The 19,737-nt window shown below is 43.3% G+C and overlaps 2 protein-coding genes across 3 annotated transcripts in view; both read right to left on the reverse strand.

Moving 5' to 3' along the window:
* Positions 1-995, reverse strand: part of tex264a (testis expressed 264, ER-phagy receptor a) — a gene marked incomplete at its 3' end in the record, with an annotated part of 98,857 nt that extends 97,862 nt beyond the window's left edge. The window contains exon 1 of the mRNA XM_080787154.1: positions 360-995. Within this exon, the coding sequence (XP_080643280.1) occupies positions 360-626 (267 nt within the window). The remainder of the gene's footprint in view (positions 1-359) is intronic.
* Positions 996-2,539: 1,544 nt separating this feature from the next.
* The window catches only part of fancd2 (FA complementation group D2), a 31,943-nt gene continuing 14,745 nt past the window's right edge, over positions 2,540-19,737 (reverse strand). Inside the window, exons 24-44 of one of the 2 annotated variants that reach the window (XM_080775346.1) lie at positions 19,352-19,452; positions 18,923-19,038; positions 18,693-18,801; positions 17,700-17,804; positions 17,428-17,519; positions 17,177-17,335; positions 16,897-17,013; positions 16,528-16,656; positions 15,713-15,831; positions 15,146-15,256; positions 12,089-12,219; positions 11,442-11,541; positions 10,678-10,800; positions 9,299-9,392; positions 7,492-7,563; positions 7,356-7,394; positions 7,172-7,246; positions 6,051-6,125; positions 4,995-5,141; positions 4,366-4,449; positions 2,540-2,993 (exon numbers count right to left, since the gene is read on the reverse strand). In XM_080775346.1, coding sequence (XP_080631472.1) covers positions 2,919-2,993; positions 4,366-4,449; positions 4,995-5,141; positions 6,051-6,125; positions 7,172-7,246; positions 7,356-7,394; positions 7,492-7,563; positions 9,299-9,392; positions 10,678-10,800; positions 11,442-11,541; positions 12,089-12,219; positions 15,146-15,256; positions 15,713-15,831; positions 16,528-16,656; positions 16,897-17,013; positions 17,177-17,335; positions 17,428-17,519; positions 17,700-17,804; positions 18,693-18,801; positions 18,923-19,038; positions 19,352-19,452 — 2,173 coding nt within the window. In that variant the 3' untranslated portion in view covers positions 2,540-2,918. Of the gene's footprint in view, positions 2,994-4,365; positions 4,450-4,994; positions 5,142-6,050; positions 6,126-7,171; positions 7,247-7,355; positions 7,395-7,491; positions 7,564-9,298; positions 9,393-10,677; positions 10,801-11,441; positions 11,542-12,088; positions 12,220-15,145; positions 15,257-15,712; positions 15,832-16,527; positions 16,657-16,896; positions 17,014-17,176; positions 17,336-17,427; positions 17,520-17,699; positions 17,805-18,692; positions 18,802-18,922; positions 19,039-19,351; positions 19,507-19,737 lie in introns of both variants that reach the window. The other variant, XM_080775345.1, reaches the window with a different exon arrangement.

A 19,737-nucleotide genomic window follows, 5' to 3' on the forward strand; every position in this document is an offset into this window, starting at 1 on the left:
CATTGCACTACTTGCCCAGAATGTAAAGATAACAGGATCACACGCGCGCACACGCACACACACACACACACACACACACAGAGAGAGAGAGAGAGAGAGAGACAGAGAGGCTTTTGACTCTGTGTACTGTAGATCAATAAAAGATGACAGCTTTCATGAAGAAATAAAATGGTTACACTGTCTCGGGCATTTGTGGGGCAGGTCATGAGATCAATGTATCACAGAAGAACCATTGTGGTGAATGTGTCCTGTCATGGTGTGAGGTGTCTGATGATTAGATTGTTAATATTATTACTGGGTGGTGGTAGGTTATATATAGACTCTGGGGACGGGGGGACGGGAGTCCCCAACAACCTCACCTGCTTGGGGTCATCGTAGAATATGCCGATGCTGCTCAGGTTGGGCCCGATGCTGGTGCCCTCCGCGTAGGAAGAGCCGAACTCCAGGCACTGGGACGACGGACCCTCCTTCAGCTTGTAGGCGATGGTGACGTTCCTCACGGGAGGAGAGCCCGTCTTCACCTCGACCGAGTGCAGCAGCCCCGAGTAGATGACGAACCCGAACAGCGTCACGGTCAAGCAGAGGAAGAGCACGACTATCAGAATTAAAATTAAGAAGTCAGACATCGTTTTTGTTTCTTTCTTCAGACAAACGGGGATAATAATAATACAGGCCCCGGCTGAAAAGGTGATGCAATGCTAGTGATTCTGACTGACTTGACTGACTGCCTCCTTCCACGTACTCCTCTCTCTCCTCTCCCGGATTTGCGTACAGTATAAATCCTACAGTAAATGGTGAATGTGGTCCGGGTTTGTTTGTTGTTAATTTGTTGGCTTCCTTCGGTGCGACTTTTAAGTCGCAAAGTCGACACAAAACGTGGATATTGTGGAGAAAACGTGTTGTCACTGACTGAATAAACAGACAGTGTCGTGTTATGATAGCAGTTCGTTGTATACGTTGACAGATGGTGTCAGTCAGTCAGTCGCTTGTTGTTTATTTCCCCCAAACACAGCAGCAGCAGGGACGTGCTTCCCGGTTAAACCATTCTCCCCGTGAAGGGGGGGTGTCTTCAGGGGTTGTCAATTCAATACGCTTTAAAAGAAAATGCCACAGCCCACATTGCACCGTGTAAAGAAAATAATGTCATAAGCATTTTCTGTCCAATAACTTCACTATTCCCCCGTCAATTATTATGCGATACCTCCTTGAGATATATGGGAACTTTCGCCAAGAAAATGCTATATCCCTGTGAGTTGGTTCAAGCCGGGATCACGCACTTAGTTAGTTGGACAATGCACTGGCTCCACTCCGTCAGCACATATAGGACTTTTATCTAGCTTGCATATATATGGTTTCCGGTTGCCTTCAGAATAAGAATTATATTTTTATCAGTCAAGTAAAAAAAAATCACACCCGTGTGAACTGAGTGGTGCAACTCCCCCCTCTCTCTTATTAAGGCTCAAACGTCATAGTCTGGATTTTCGGTTGTGGGGTGACCACCGAACTACAACATGACGTCACGAGCCGCGGTGAAGAGCAAACCACCGCCACTGCTCCAGCCCTTAATTCTCTCTGTTTTTACTCACCACCGCTCAACGTTATTTCAGCTCCGGTGGTCAGCTCACCACCAGAGCGGTGGTCACCTCACCACCGAAAATCCAGACTATGAATAGGCCTTTAGCAGGCAACAGTGCAGCAATATCTCTCTCTCTGTCACAACAGCGCCCCTACTGGTACTCATAGTCATACTGGTGCTCAGTGACAGGTAGGTTAACGGCACATAGGTGAACACGGACATTGCTGTTCCTTGGGAGTGGTTGCACCACTCAAAAATGTGTGAAATTCGTGCATGTTATTATTCATAGCATGTAATCATGTTATTATTTTTCTCCAAGAAACAAAGAAAAATAAAGCAGTTTGAAGCTTGTTCCAGTCTCTCTCTCTCTCTCTCACACACACACACACACACACACACACACACACACACACACACACACGTTGTGAAGGGGTCAACAGTTTGTGACTTGGGTGTTTTGTTTTTTTACATACCGGTACATTTATTTTAAAAATGCTGTCTTTTTAAAGGCCTGTGCCCAAACAGGTTGTTACCAATTTACCTTTTTTCACTCTAGACTGAGGATACTCTTATTTTGAAGAGATCGTCCACCGGAAGTCTTACTTACTTATATCTGCTCACGGAACACTGCTCAATGGGAAATGTTTCTGTTGTCTATCTTTCATTGAAGTACTTGAACAGTCATAGACCGATTCCTCCAAGCTGGAAACCTCATGATCAAATCCATGTTTCCATCCTCTCAAAAGTTCAGTTCCATCCAATCCAAAACAAACCAATTAATGACATCATGGTGTACTGTAAGCAGAAGACTGGGCACTTCAGTTTGTATTACTGCATTACCAGTGGCACAACAGCCTTAAATAATTATTTTATATCCGATACAATTCACATTTGTAACCCAATTAAATCAGACCAAAAAACTATTAATTATATACATACATTTTAATTGGCTGGCAAAGCACAAAAAAACATTAGACACCAAACACAGGACTGAAAATACAAGGCCTGCTTGGTCTTTTAAAAGAGCAAAACAAAAATAAAATAAAAAATGACAGTAATATTTAAATACATCATACAATCTCTTTTTTTCCCTTCAGTCGTCAATGCACGGGGATATATAAATTAACCACCCGAAGCTTGTGTCTATGATCCTGTAGCCTATTGTGTGAAAATTGAAAATAGCAGTCAGATCTACAAGTGTGTAGATTGGCTATTTTCGGTTACGAGATTTGTTGTGTGTAGACTGTACTGTAGTGAGAAAAAAAAGGGGAAGACCCTGGTCAACTAAAATAAGTATTAATTTAGAGGTTTATTTGGTTGTCTCAGAAGATCTGATTATTAATTAGTCTGAGTCTTCATCCTCTTCATCTTCCTCTCCGAGTCCATTATTACCTTCTCCAGCATCACTTTCCGCATCCTGGAATTAAAGCACACATTTAGACCTGAGACCGATTCTACAAAATATGTCTTCTAAATTTTTAACAGTTTTCTGAAAAACAAATGATTTGCACAAATTTCAACATGAAAAAAAAAAACCTATTTTTGAATATAGTATAAAATATGTTGTAGCTAAAAATCTAAAATAAGACAGACAGATGCTTTCCTGGCTTTAATGGGTTATGTAATAAGTCCATTTGCAAAACTAAATCTCAAAAAAGGGCCATACCACACAGACTCTGATGCCTGGCAGCGTGTCCCGGACATGCCTGCTCAGTAAAGCTGAGAAGTGAACCAGAACAGCCGTTTGTGTTGGTAACTGTTAACTGTACCAGCCAGAAATGATTAGCTCAAAGCACAACATTATCTTATCGCCCCACTGCTGTTCTCAGTCTCAACTGCCTGTTAACCCTACAGGGAGCCACTCACACTTCTCACATTGCCAAGGGTTTAAGAGATAAGAGTTTGACTTGTGTAAAAAAAAAAAAAACATACACACACATTCAAATAGACACTAGATTATTACTGTGCTATAGTCAATTTGGAAACAGTTTTATGAAGCACACTTGTTTCCACGATGCAAGTAAGGGTACCATGACAAGTTAGCTGCAAGCAACTTAGATGCTATAAAAGCTACCTGCATCTATACGTTGCAATACCCTCCATTGACAGCCCATTCATGAAACAGAAAAGCACCATCTGATTGCATTAAACCAGTAAATCCACTCTCTGCCTATAAATCCCATGCAAATATTATGTTTCTACAGTATGTGTCGTTCTGCTGCCTAACTAAATCAATAGTCAAAAATGATAATATCCAAATATCTTTCCAAGGACCTTTGATCAATTCCAAACCTTTTCCAGTCCTGGAAAATGATTATTATTTTTTCTTTCTCATTTCAAAATATGTGACTAAATTTGACTGGATTTTTTTGAATTTTCGTTTTTTCATGTCATATGAAAGTAGGGAATCATAGCTTCAAATTGACATATTCCAGTTTTGGAGATATGGCTTGCAGAAAACAACGAGTTGAGAAAACAGGCTTGAAAGGTTCACTTCTGTGGTCTCTAACATTACACCTAGCTACATGTTTAAGCATTTATTTCATATTTACATGTTGATTTCAGACATGCTCTAGTATGTGAAGAGTCTGCCTGTGCTATTAACTCATTAAAAAAAAAAAAAAAAGGTTTTCTCCTCTGGTGAAAAGCTGTAATTTGCGCGATGGCAGTCTCTCAGTCAAATCACATATTTCGAGGAATGTCATGACGGTGGTATTCCTGTGCCAGGAACCAACCAGGTACATGTTTCTAACACAATCCTTTTTAAATTAATGACATGAATAAAGCACCTCATCCTCAGTCGGTTGCCGCGGGTTCTCTGGGCCTTTCTCCTCCTCACTTCCCTCGGCCCGCTGAGAAAGAATCTCTTCACCCTGAAACATGGAGACATCAATCAGCCAAGTCAATCCAATGCTAGTCGCGGTCTCAGGGACACCATTTTCTTTTTAAGGGAAGCTAATAAAAAAGAAGTCCCTCACACAAACAGGGCTCCAAACATTATGAATCTATGAAAATCTATCTTGTGATACTATTCATGTTTGGATAAATGGTAGGTTAAATGGTAGAAGTCATGTGTTATAAATAATGCACGGCACGAGACACACACGCATGCACTAGGGCATTCACTTCTAGTCATTTTTACTAGTTTACTAGCTTTTTTCTTTTGTTTTTTGAAATAAATATTTGCACATTTTAAAACGGTGTACATTGGTGACTAGAACTATAATCTACCTGATCTTGAGGCCTACAAAAAATAGTTTTTTTCATTTTATCAACTAGTCAACTAGTACCAACAAGGTCGACTAGTACGTGGATTTACTAGTCGACTAGTTGAATAGTCGACTAGTTGCTTATATGCCCTATAGCACGCACACATACGCACATACCTTTGGGTCCAATCAGTAGGGAGAAAGCATACCTTCAGGTCACGGTTCTTGAGGTTGCCCATCCAGAACGCCTCCTGACAGTTATTCATAAGCAGCATGGCTTTGACTCGGTAGACAAACAGCTCTAAACTCCTCTTCAGGGCTGGCACGTGGTTGGTCAGGTTCGTGTCCTGACGAATCTGAACCACAAAACAACCAGATTTATCACCTTAACCCATTTAGGCCTGACGTCGAAATTTAAAAAATGTCTCCTAAATCATGACAGTTTTCTGAAAAACCTGATGTTTCTATGTCAGTGGTGCTCAATATTTCATGTCAAGGACCCCAAACATGATATGTAATTAGCCACCGACCTCTATCTGAAAATATGTTGTTCCAGGGACGCTCCCAGAAGCAAAGATTTTAGTTAAAAATGTTCGCTCTGAAAGAATATATATTCAAAGATTTGCGCCACATTTTCACGTCCATATACATATTATTAATAATATAATAATGGAGTGCATTTTTCGATGCTTTTCTATACAGTGACAGAGGCAAAGCGCTTTACAATCATTCCTACATTGGGAGGTGGAGCAGCGAACAGTCAACGCCAGCTTCCTCACTTCCCACATTGACACACCAATGTGTGTCCAGCAACCACTGCGGCAATATGGGGTTCAGTGTCTTGCCCAAGGACACTTTGACATGTGGACAGGAGAGGAGGGAGCCGGGATTCGAACCGCCGACCCACGGATCATTGGACAACCTGCTCTATACCTCCTGACCCACAGCCCCATGGCATACGATACATATGACAGGCAGCAACCTTTGAGTGTCCACACATGTGATGGAGTTTCAGAATGATACTGACGGGCAGCTCCCTTTGAGTGTGTCCACACATGTGATGGAGTTTCAGAATGATACTGACAGGCAGCTACCTTTGAGTGTCCACACATGTGATGGAGTTTCATAATGATACATATGACAGGCAGCTACCTTTGAGTGTCCACACATGTGATGGAGTTTCATAATGATACTGACAGGCAGCTACCTTTGAGTGTCCACACATGTGATGGAGTTTCATAATGATACATATGACAGGCAGCTACCTTTGAGTGTCCACACATGTGATGGAGTTTCCTGGTGCAGAGTTGAATGATCTTCAGCAGACCTTGGACATCCTCCTGAAACACACACATTACAAAGAGTTATCCATTGGAAGGACTTAAGAGCACACCATATACCATATCTATAGAGCACACCATTTCGTAGTCTACCCTAAAACTATGATAACTATGATTTTTTGACAAAAGCTAGACTAAGGGAGGGAGGGACTAGTGGATAAGCAATGGTAGAACTAAAAGACATGTCATTTTATGTTTGGTTGCGCTCTGAAAAAATAGCATATCTACAAGCTCACAAACGGTGAGCTTGCAACACGTTGTCATTGGCTATTTTCAGCATGGGTAAAATCAAGGCCTAAAACTCGACTAAATCTAAAACATTTAAGATGACTAAAATATGACTAAAACTAAATTTTATTTAAATATAAAACTGAGTCAAAATGTGTTGTCAAAATTAACACAGCAGCACAGTGTTGTTGACATAATTTCCATAAAGAGGTCAGAAATACAGTGTTCTATTGGTGGTCTGTCTGTCTGTTCACTATTTTGAATTCAAACCAAAGAAAGAAAAGAGAAAATAACTTTACACATCATGTGATACTAGATAATAAGATTATTTGCTAGTGGTAGGTAGCGCTACTTGTTACTGATGATCTGTGTAAACATTTTGATTATTTGGTAACACTACTTGGGCTATCATGTTGTAGTAACAACATACTATACAGATTAATGTTCAGTTTCAAGGTGATATCATTGTTAAGTTATGTAATTTACTGGACATCAGTGCATGGTTCCCAAACGTTTTAGCTCAAGAAATTAAATGTTGCTCCACTTTGCCTGAGACCCAAACCAGTGAAAATAGCAGATCTTCAAGCTTGACACAACGTGTCACTTTATGTCGCGTTGTGAGATTGTAGATCTGCTTTTTTCAATACTTTTATTTTTTATGGATTAATTTATGTTTTATGTAGGAATCCGAAAAGAGTTATTTACTTAGACGCGAGTCGCAACTTGCAACCTATAATAATGTGTCCTGACCCACTTTTAACGTGCCATTGTGAACGCAGCTAACTTGCGGATGAGAACAAATAATGTTTTTTTTGTACCTTGTGCCTTTTGAAACTATAGTCCAACAGCGGCATCCCCAGCTTCAGGAAAGACTCCAGGAAAAGACGACCATACTAGCAGAAATAACATTAGAAACGTACAGTAGTTAGTATGGAGCTGCAGCAGCTGCTGCTGCAGGACGTGAGATCTGTTTAATTGTAGAAGGAGAGGCAGGTTACTCACCCTAAGACACACATTAACCACTGACCTGGAGTCAAATACCTGTGAGAAGACATGGACCACAGAGATCTTTAGTGGGACACGCACGCACGCACGCAAACACTGATCACTGCAACAACTACTGTAACAAGTAATGCACCTGAACTAGATTGACCAGGAGGTGAAAGTCTCTGACAGCCAGATTCCATGTCAGTAACTTCTCACTTTGGGCCTGGAAGAAGCAAGAATAAATTATCATAACACACACACATACAGTACACATTACACAGTGCTCATGCACACGCAATCGCATACTGTGAGTACATTAAATGCATGGGGTGTGCAAGCTTAACTGTGTTGAAATTACAACTCGAAATGGGGCTTTCACATTGCATTCAGAAAATGCATTTCATTACTTACGCCAGTTTTCGCCCCAAGACTGACAGAATTTCACACTAAAATGGTGTGAAAGCCATTGGTGGAAAGAAAGGTTGGTCATGGGCCAAGGAAAACCGGATTAACTGATTCATTAAAGTCGGTGAGGTCTATCACAAAAAGGCACCCATCTTAGGATACATTCACGGTAACAGGAATGCTTGAGGAATGGTTTGTCATGGGGTTAGGGAGCGATTAATTTACTGAAAGGTCTTCAACTGCAGTTTCAGCTGGGTGACAGGGTGTCATTTGGAATTGGCTCTGATCCGGCAACTCTTCAGGCAAACACACACAGGCCAGTCCCACTTCCTCTTTTGCCAATGTCTCTAAAGGTGGGCCTTGTGGGGTGCCGTCAGACTCTGTTCAGAGTGGACAACTCACTGGCCGATACCCAGGCAGGGCTATAGTACAGTATGCCCACTTCTGGTGTTTGGAATATCTCCGGGGAAAAAAAGCGGCTTCATCAGTCTCGACTTGGAGCCGCCGACTTGCCAGTTTCATCAAATGATAAATGATTCTACACTTGTCATGGATAGTAATAAAAACGTATAAAAGATGCTATATACAGCTAAGAATTTTAACCATGACGACATTTTCTTTACAAATTACAAATTGTAAAAATTGCAGTCGAACCTTATTCCCCAAAAATGAACGCGTCGTGTCAGTGTTAATGGTATTCCAAAACGTTGTCGTCTGTGCTCTACTGAGTGCATTGTCTAGTGTCCAATATAGATTAATTTACGTATACACACACAGCAAGACAATCCCATTCTCACCACCACCCCAGTGAGACCACCGTCGTGTGGTTTTACCCCAGTGAGACCAAAGTCGTGTGGTTTTACCCCAGTGAGACCACCGTCGTGTGGTTTTACCCCAGTGAGACCACCGTTGTGTGGTTTTACCCCAGTGAGACCAAAGTCGTGTGGTTTTACCCCAGTGAGACCAAAGTCGTGTGGCTTTACCCCAGTGAGACCACCGTCGTGTGGTTTTACCCCAGTGAGACCACCGTCGTGTGGTTTTACCCCAGTGAGACCACCGTCGTGTGGTTTTACCCCAGTGAGACCACCGTAGTGTGGTTTTACCCCAGTGAGACCACCGTCGTGTGGTTTTACCCCAGTGAGACCACCGTCGTGTGGTTTTACCCCAGTGAGACCACCGTAGTGTGGTTTTACCCCAGTGAGACCACCGTAGTGTGGTTTTACCCCAGTGAGACTACCGTAGTGTGGTTTTACCCCAGTGAGACCACTGTCGTGTGGTTTTACCCCAGTGAGACCACCGTCGTGTGGTTTTACCCCAGTGAGACCACCGTCGTGTGGTTTTACCCCAGTGAGACCACCGTCGTGTGGTTTTACCCCAGTGAGACCACCGTCGTGTGGTTTTACCCCAGTGAGACCACCGTCGTGTGGTTTTACCCCAGTGAGACCACCGTCGTGTGGTTTTACCCCAGTGAGACCAAAGTCGTGTGGCTTTACCCCAGTGAGACCACTGTCGTGTGGTTTTACCCCAGTGAGACCACTGTCGTGTGGTTTTACCTCAGTGCTATCGCTGTTTTTGCTAGCAGGAATCTTCCTCACAGCCTTCTCCAGCTCCGTCATCATGCCTTTATAGAACACCACGAACGTCAGCCTGATGAAAGACGGGAGAAAGTGAAAGTACAAAAAAACAAAACTGGTGTTTTACGCATCATGTTATACTTTAGCTATTGAATAGCAGATCTACAAGCTCATATCGCGGCATCGAGTGCCGCGCTACGAGCTTGTAGGTCTGCTATTTATTTTTTTTCGTGAAAATGTGGCACAAATCTTAATATATATTATTTCTGAGCAAACATTTTTGCTCAAATCTTTGCTCCTGGAACAACATATTTTCAGATGGGGGTCGGCGGCCAAATACAGATAGACGACTGACATAGAAACATGGGTTTTTCAATAAAACTGTCATGATTTAGAACGCATTTGTAGAATCGTCCTCAGGTCTAAATGCCTTAAAAGAGGTCTGGTTCTCATTTTGGGTCATGAGCCTTTTACTTCTGCGACATTTTTTTTATATGTCTGCGGTGGACATTATGAGACTCATGGAACATAAACCGAAGTAATGTAGGTATTTTCCCTCCATAGTAGGCTGTATAGACTGTATTAAAGCGAGAGTGCATGACGAAATCTTTGACCAAGACCAAGGTGGAAACCTTAATAATAAACCTCTACTTTCCAGGAAATGGTCAAAAGAACCTGTGTTCCATCTATGTCACATGCTCTTTTGAATACTTTTAATTGGAAAATATTTCTAAAACCCATAGACAGACTTAACCACTTTCAAAGTGGCATCCCTATTTTGGGCATGTCTTTATATAGGCAAAACATTTTTCGAAATCTCCCAAAAATAACTAAAATAGTCGATCTTCAAGCTCACATCGTATTGTTGTGATGCAAGCTTGTAGATCTACTAGCTACAGGAGCATGATACTATCATACGATGAATAAAACAAGGCATTCGTTAATTAAAAAAATAAATGTATATACAAGGTTTCTGTCCAACAGTGACGATAGTCATCATACTGTAGCTTGGACCAGCGGTCTCCTAAAGTCCCCACTGAGCAGTGGTGTGCACAGATAAGACACTAGGGGGTGCTAGAGCACCACCTGCCCTAGCCCTCTGGACAGAAATGTACCCTTTTTATTTTTTTACACTGTAAAATACTGTGGACCATGGTGACATTGATCAATTCTTGATTAAAAAAAAGCTTCCAATATATTATTTATGGCCCAAAATCTATAAATCCCACACTATTAAGGCAACCGGCCGGTTCCACGCGCTGCACAAGGTGCCCTTTTTTCACTTGAGCACCTGCCCCTCTAAATGCCACTGAGGTAACTGGGGATATAAACAGGGTGATAAAGCAGAGGTTCTGTACCTGCTGAGAGTGGGCCAGGTTTTGGAGCAGTCGTCTTTGGCTGCGTCGATGAGTTCGGCGATGCCCTCTCCGGCTATCTCCTCCACGGCCTTCAGAACATCGTCCGTGTGCTCCAGGTAGATACTAGAAGACACAGAAAGAGGAGGCGATGTGCAGTGGACATATTCTATTCAGCAGACCTGTGTTTACAGGTTTATCAGGCCCTCGCAGAATTCATTCATAATCACGTTATACACGGTATACAATATACATCCAGCAATGCCTGTAACTACTGTATGTATTGTTGTATGTACTAAATAATTGCGTCCGAAACGGTTGAGAAATGACAGTTACCGTGTGGGGGTCCCTCTACTGTACTGTACTATACTGGTACACCCGAAATCACCATATATACAGTTAATATGTGCGTGTGTGTTTATGTGTGTGTTAGGTTGCGCACAGGTGGTGAAAAACCACCATGCTGTTTTCGTGCTCAGACGCACCCACCCACCCACCCACCCACCCAGCCACACACATAGCTCCGTAAGGGAGTGGTTGCACCACTCAAAAATGTACTTGGGAGTATTGTCATGACTGCTGAAAAGGATGGGCCACTAGGTGGCATGACACAATTATCATTCAAATCATTCGTATTCTTACGAACTTATAAAACCCCCCTTGAACATTTTCACACATATTTGTGCTATGTAGCATTATAACTTACAACTTTTGTGGTCATTTGGTGGTGGGTATTCTCCGATACAGATATAGATTAGAAAACACACCTGAGCAGAGTCTTAAGGCCCTCGTTAAACTTGGTTCCTCGCTCTCTCTCCCCGCTGGCGGTCACCCACTCTTGGCCCAGGAAACGCCGTGCCAGGGATGCTGCGGCGGGAGGAAAAAAAATGAATCGTGGTAAAATTAACAGTCCATCGGCGAGCAGAAGATTAGATAACCCATTTAGACCTGGGAACGATTCTACAAATGTCTTCTAAATCCTGACAGTTTTCTGAAAAACCTATGTTTGTATATCAGTGGTTGTCAAAGACCCCCAGAATTATCTGTATTTAGCCACCGACCCCCATCTGAAAATATGTAGTTCCAGGGACCCTCCCAGAATCAAAGATTTGAGTTAAAAACGTTCGCTCTGAAAGAATATATTCAAAGATTTGCGCCACATTTTCAAGATTTTTCAAAAATAGCAGACCTACAAGCTTGTAGATCTGCTATTTTTCAATAGCTAAAGAATAACATAATGCTTGAAACAGGGGTTCCCGCCCAAAATGGGATAAGTGGATTTAGATAAGTGGATTTAGCTGAGGTAATAGCATGTGGTATATGATATACGGTAAGTGGATTTAGCTGAGGTAATACATGTGGTATATGGTACACTGTAAGTGGATTTAGCAGCATGTGGCCGTGTGATGCTGACCGGTCTGCTCTCTGAAGGCGCTGGGGTTCCCTCCTCTCTCCGCCACCGTGGAGAGGAGGCGGGAGAGACACAGCGCTGTGCTCAGACAGGGCACCGTGCTGCGGAAGTTCAGCAGGTACTGAAAACTGTCCCTAAAGAAAAGCACAAACAAGTCCATCATTACTGCGATACTAATGAAACAGCAGGGATGTGATCATACTATAGTGCTAAAATGAAAGATCGTTGTGTTACATACAGAGATCAAGATTACACTGATTTGGGTAACACTTTGCTTCTGGTATTTTAAAGATTTGCCACTTGAGCTATACAACCATGATTTAAGAAACGTTTTATTTGAAAAAAATCATGATAAGAACCCAGATCTGTTTTGGATGTCTGAGTGTTTTATGTTAAATTGGTTGTTCAGTAATGAAGTTTTTGTTTTTAGAAAATGAATAGAGAAGGCATGGCAGTTACGTTGGAGAACGATGTATCCATATTATTATATATGTACAATTCTGTGAGTGTCTTGTAAGCCCGTGCGGGCTGGGCATCTTATGATGTAGGACACTTTAATAAGGGCTGGGCATCTTATGATGTAGGACACTTTAATAAAAACTCGATCTATCTGTACAAAAATCGTATTCGCACCGAGACGGAGATCTCTCTCCCTCTCTCTGTGTGTGTGTGTGTGTGTGTGTGTGTGTGTGTGTGTGTGCTCTGCCTCTGACACAGGCTCACACAGCTGGACTGCAGAGTGTGTGGTGCTCACACAACGTATCGTTCATCAATTTCAGTTCAACTCTGGCAGCGTGCCATGCAGGCAGTGAAAATCAATTACTCCCAGGGCTCGACAGTGCGACTAGGTACTCGCATTTGCGACAAAAAATATCACTGTGCGAGTTGTAAAATTAAATTTGTAGCACAGGTGCGACTACAGGATTTGACCATTCAATCGTGATAAAGACAAGTCTCTGTCTACAGCAAGTGCACATTCTATAGTCGTGGTTCTATACCTAAATTTATATTTCTGAACGGCGGTGTCGTTCGCCAAAAAGAGAAGAGCTACAAGCTAACAACGTTCATTTGAAGATCTGTCCCCTTTGCTCCCACCGCCCCTCCCCTCCCTGTGTTGCTGCTCCGTGCTCTTCCCTGTCAGCGGCAGACAGAAAAGAAGTCAGAGCGAACTCAACGGGATAGCATTAGCATGATAGCACAGATTCAGAAGGAATTGCTTGCATAGTTTGTTTGTAATGTTCAAAGTTCAAACGTATCTTACTTTTAACCAAACGCGGGTGAAACCGTGAAACAGCGTGCAGCCGTGCACGCACGCGCGCGCACACACATGGAGTGGACGTATTGATGTTTATCAAAAACAACCCTTGTTTAGCGTTTGCTTACAAAAGCGTGTGCCCAGCGTAAATGATAATGCGAATGACCGAACTGGCTGGATTACCGTATTAATATCAGTCAGTCAGTCAGTCAAAGCCAAGGAGAATGTTACAATACTAATTCACCATCGAGCAGCCTCTGCACTGTCTGAATGTCACACTAACATGATAGAACAGCAGGATAAAAACGGATAGCCTGTCTATCCATCCATGAGCAACATATTATCTATCTAGCTCTGGTCCATAGCTCTAATGTGTTGCACGTATTAGAGGTATGGAATGGAACAGAGCTACTATCGATCTATCTACAAAGTATTAGCATAAAACAAATTGATTATATATATTATATGAAAACAAACATAACAATGATATGATGAATATCACTATTTTGTGATAATTGCTGAAAAGATAGTGATATAATATTTTGACATATTATTTCCACCCCTACCTCATATCACTTCATTAAAGAAAAATCACACCCATGTTAAGTGAGGGGCGCTCTTGTCATCATACATCAGATATCATCTCATACTGGCCAATCAGAATGCCTGTTGCCTGTGATTGATTAGCTGATTTGCTCGTTTACATATGACATACATTTTCCCTTCAATGTCAATGGCGTTTAATTTATGTCATATTTAGCAGAATTTTGACGAAATTTCTCTGTTGTGTGGGGACAAAGGCTGTATATAGGAGGGGCTAGCGCCCCTTAAAAATACATCATTTTTCATCGTGCTCCTAAAATAATTTGTGTGCTACTAGATTTTTCAACTTAGGCGCACACGTGCTACTTGGAAAAATGCTAAGCGTCGAGCCCTGATTACTCCCCGTGTAAAAAAGACCTTTAGACAGAAAAATCAAAGTACTGCATATACTAATCTCTACTAGTCTAAACAAACGAGAGATATGCGGCCGTATGCGGCCGCTAGAGGCGGGATCAACGTGATACTGATGACGTATTGAAGCGCTGCCACAGTGGAAATGTAAACACAACCTAACAAGACTACAACTCAAAATGATTGTGGAGATATCATCCTTTTTGTCCCGCTGCTTCCAGTTTATCGTTTCTGCTTGAGAGAGACCAGATCCAGGCAGGAGGAGGGAACTTGTGAACTCAATACTGCCGCAATCTGGCGGAGTCAGGTTAACAACCCCCTCCCCTGCTCGCTCAGATCAGCCAACACAGGGAGGCAGGCAGAACGTTCACTAGAACAGCCGGGACACGTCCCAGACTCTTCTCCCTTCATGGCTCCAAAACTATGGAATGAACTCCTCAATCAGAACTGCAGACTCACTCCCAATCTTCCGTAGTTCGGACTCCATCTTAGCCTGTAGCACTTGCCCTAGCCTCGACGACCTCACAGGTGTATGCAAAGGCTATACTTATGTAATTTACATAGCATTTTATGTAGACATAGTACTCTATAGTCTTACTCATAGCTTCACTGTACAGATATTCTACTGTTAGGTTCTTAGCTTGCTAATGCTTCTTGATGACTATATGTACAGTATGTATTTGATTACCATGTGTTGTTCTTTGCTTACCGTAAATCGCTCTGGATTAAGAGCGTCTGCCCAAATTGCATTCATTCCATGTTGCTTTTTAACACAGCTGGAATGTATGCTTGTAAGACCAGGTAAAGTACATGCTACATAATCCTCTGGACTTCAAACCTTCATCACTCACTTTATAAGCTGCTCCAGGGTCCGTTCAGAGCTCACTTCTTTAAGTCGTCCAGACAGCACTCCCAGAGCACTCTTCAGTAAGCTCCGCTGGCCTGGCTGGGAAAACCCAGACCTGAGAGAGAGAGAGAGAGAGAGAGAGAGACACACACACACACACACACACACTATATCTGCTGTCTGGAAGAAACCACCAAAATGTTCATTTTTCAGGATATGAAAAAACATCCTGCTCAAGTGGAATTAGGAGGTTTTTGTCAAAGCGTTTTTTAATGCTTTTCATTGGTTCAATATATATTTTAACCAACACACAGACGTAAAGGGTGTTCAATGGCACTGATCTATGAAAAAAAAGATGGCTAAACGGATGGAGTTAGCTGGTTTGGCAGATAGTTTGAGGATCCAATGGAGTTAGGTGGTTTTCAATAGCATTGATTTATGAAAAAATCTAAAACCTCAAAAAATCTTAAACCTCTAAAAATAGAGTTAGGTGGTTTCTTCCGGGCAGCAACAACATTATGCTCATTTAAATGAACACAAGTCCAATGCTATAATGTGACAGAGTGGTCACCAGCTGAACGTGGTGTTGAGGATCTGCAGGAGCAGCCGGTAGGCCGAGGACAGCAGCTGATGCTCCTGGACGTCTGTAGACGGGCCGTCCACCACGCCGTCGTTGTTAGTGAGCAGGGTCTGTTATCATGAATGCAGAATATAAATGAATGCCAGTTTCTAATAATACAAAGAAACGACAGTGGCACAGCACCACCACGCCAACACTATTTTTAGTAGTTAAGCAAGTGCTGTTTGATCGCCGGATTGAGCAGATGCCTTCGCACAGTCACACACACGTCACGCACGCACACCGTACAGGTGCTGTGGTACTTTTAAACCCACACATACACATTACCACCCGCACGCTGTGTGTAAATGTGAAATTGTATGATATCGTTACATCATGTTGTAGTATTGTTTTGTAGTCATCAGGCAGGAACAATCAAACGGAACTTCCTTTTCCCTCAAACCGGAAGAATAACAATAAAAGCTCTCGTATAGCCTGTAGCTTTTATTGAGAAAATCACACCCGTGTGAACTGAGTGTTGCAACTCCCCCCCCCCATGGTGCCCAGGGAGGCTACACAGTAGAAATGTAACGGTGCCCAGGGAGGCTACACAGTAGAAATGTAACGGTGCCCAGGGAGGCTACACAGTAGAAATGGAACGGTGCCCAGGGAGGCTACACAGTAGAAATGGAACGGTGCCCAGGGAGGCTACACAGTAGAAATGGAACGGTGCCCAGGGAGGCTACACAGTAGAAATGGAACGGTGCCCAGGGAGGCTACACAGTAGAAATGGAACGGTGCCCAGGGAGGCTACACAGGAGGTGTACCTGGAAGTGGTTGTGGCAGTTCTCCAGGTGTGAACAGAGGGTGGGAAGCAGCTCCACGCAGCAGGCGGCGATCTCCTTGGAGCTCCTCTGCTGGAGGTGGGAGAAACCCACGCTCTTGTCCGTCTTCACCTGCACAACAAGGCCACAACAAGGTCAGCCAGTGTTGTTTTTGGCAGCAAGTTTTGATTTTAGTTTAGTCCTTCACTTAGTTTTAATCACATTTTAGTATAGTATATATAGTATAGTTTTAGTCGACTAAATATCATAAGATTTTTGTCGACTAAATCTACAGTTGATTTAGTCGAACAAAATGTGTTCCGGTACTGTTTGGCCCGGTACCGTTTGGCCCGGTACCGTTTGCATCTGTACCTTGAAGAAAATGGCTCTCTTGGCCGGCGAGGCCGTCAGACTGAACTCCAGTTTGCGAAGCATGTCCTCCAGCAGGAAGAGCAGCTCAGCAGGACCCAGCAGAACTTCCTCTCGCGCCTGGACGGCAACCGAAAAGCAAAGTTTACATGGAGATACCGAAGAGAGCTTGTGTGTTTTGCAACATGTGGAGCATGAGACAGAAGAAGAAGGAGGCAGCCATAGGATTTAATGGAAATTAAAAGTGGTTCTTCTAGACGGGCACGGGGTTCTGTGGCCTTACGTTGGTGTGTTGCTCGCTGTCCAGCAGTGAACGGGAGAGCAGGCCACACTGCAGCACGCTGAGCACCTCCACGTCCAGCTCTCTGAAGAAAGGCCGGTAGCTCGCCAGGCCACTGACCCCATGCCGGGCCTCCTTCTCCTTCTCCTTCTCTGGCTGCTCCTGGAGAGGCACAACGAGCACGGATGTAGCAGCACGTTTAATGAGCATTAAAAAGGATAGATAAATAAATAACGCAATAACAAAAGGTTTACCTGCAGGCATTCATCCGCCTCGGTTCCTTCCTCCAGCTGAGAGCTGCCGTTTCCTGGAGAATTCTTAACGGGTGCTTTCCTCTTCTTGCTCTCTAAAAAGAGCCAAAAAGGGAGAGAAACACACACTTGTCCGTTATTTCCCCGTTGTCAGCGTACCAGGAGTCAGGACATTATTCACCACATGACCATAATGCACAAGATATGTGTAGGTGTTCTAATCTGTACATGCAAGCATGTACAGATTATTACAAGAGTTGAATGAGCCGGGCTACCTTTCTTGGCCTTGCTCTGAGGAGCTGTTGAGGCGGCGGGGACAGTGACTCCTTCTGAGCTTTCTCCATCAAAGTTAGCGAGAGGCGGAATGAAGCCGGGTGTCGCTGAAACACATCAACGTTAGCGAGAGGAGGAATGAAGCCGGGTGTCACTGAAACACATCAAAGTTAGCGAGAGGGGGAATGAAGCCGGGTGTCACTGAAACACATCAACGTTAGCGAGAGGGGGAATGAAGCCGGGTGTCACTGAAACACATCAACGTTAGCGAGAGGGGGAATGAAGCCGGGTGTCACTGAAACACATCAACGTTAGCGAGAGGGGGAATGAAGCTGGGTGTCACTGAAACACATCAACGTTAGCGAGAGGGGGAATGAAGCCGGGTGTCACTGAAACGCAAATGTGTTAATTTTGTCCTGAGATCAGATTTTAAAAATGTCTTCTACATCCTGACAGCTTTCTGAAAAAGCTATGTTGTCGTCGTTCTTCGATTTTTCAAAAATAGCAGACCTAAAAGCTCGTAGCGCGCCACTCGGTGGCGCGCTATGAGCTTGTAGATCTGCTATTTTTCAATAGCTAAAGCATAACATAATGCACCAAAACACCAAAAGGGGTTCCCGCCCAAATTAATGGAGCGTCGTTTCCCAAACAGTGGGTCGGGACCCAAGGTTGGGTCGTAAATATATATCTTTTTTAAGTTTCCTAAAACGAAAAACAATTCAAAACAATTCCTAAACTAAAATGACAAAATAAAATAATTTCAATAAATAAATGTAAAGAAAAAAAGAAAAAAGAAGGAAAGAAATATCCGATCTACAAGCTCATAACGCGGTGCGATGTGATGCGTTGTGTGCTTGTAGATCTGCTATTTTCACTAGTTTGGGTCCCGGGGAACCACTGTAAATATAGAGGGTACGTCGTGGTCATCACAAATTCATTATTTCCACATCCCCAGTCCAGCGCTGCTGGTCTGTTGCTTCAGAGACGTATTATACCTGCCAACGCTTTTTCTAACAGACTCTGGAGGTAGGTGATGTTCTGTAGGCGAGTCATCACTTTGATCTTCAACTCTGTCTCTTTTTGCCGGCAGAAGGCATTTATAACCTGCATAGAACACACAAAACACATGCGTGTGTACAGTGGCACTGAAATATAACAATGGGACTGTGAGTCTGTGACTGGACAACAGTGCAACAAATTGTGACACAAAATGTTGTGCAATTACCTCTCTGAACCAGTTGATGGTGTGAAAGAGCAACGTACAGAGGAACTCTCTCTCAGCTTTGGACAGACTCTCCACTTTCTCTATTACGTCCATTTGTGTCAACACCAGGGGGCAGCCTGTGATGCACAACACATTACCTTATAGCTGTGCCAATGACGACAATGACAGGCTACACCCCCCCCCCCCCCCCTCCTCCCCCCCACCCCACGACCACGAGTCATGGTCAGTTTTCTATTAAATACAGGAGGTACTTAGATGACTTAATTATATTTTTTGTATTATCTTTACTTCTCTAATCATGGCTTACTGTAGATAGCCCAAGTATTCTAATAAAAAAAAAACAAGACGGAATTTTATTTTGATTCCAAACCAAACAACAAACTGGTATCAAACGCAGCAGTTGCTCATCATAAGGCCTTTCTTCCTCACCGAGCAAGGCGTCGATTTCCTCCAGGTCTCCCTGGTGTCGTTTCTCCTCACACAGCCTGAGCAGCCGGAAGAACGGAGACAGACACAGAGGAGACACCCGCCTGCAAGACACAAACCATGAAGAACAGGGAGACAGACACAGAGGAGACACCCGCCTGCAAGACACAAACCATGAAGAACAGGGAGACAGACACAGAGGAGACACCCACCTGCAAGACACAAACCACGAGGAACAGAGAGACAGACACAGAGGAGACACCCGCCTGCAAGACACAAACCATGAAGAACAGAGAGACAGACACAGAGGAGACACCCGCCTGCAAGACACAAACCATGAAGAACAGGGAGACAGACACAGAGGAGACACCCGCCTGCAAGACACAAAC

This window comes from Protomyctophum bolini (genome assembly GCF_963924005.1).
Source record: "Protomyctophum bolini genome assembly, chromosome: 2".
Taxonomy (NCBI): Eukaryota; Metazoa; Chordata; class Actinopteri; order Myctophiformes; family Myctophidae; genus Protomyctophum; species Protomyctophum bolini.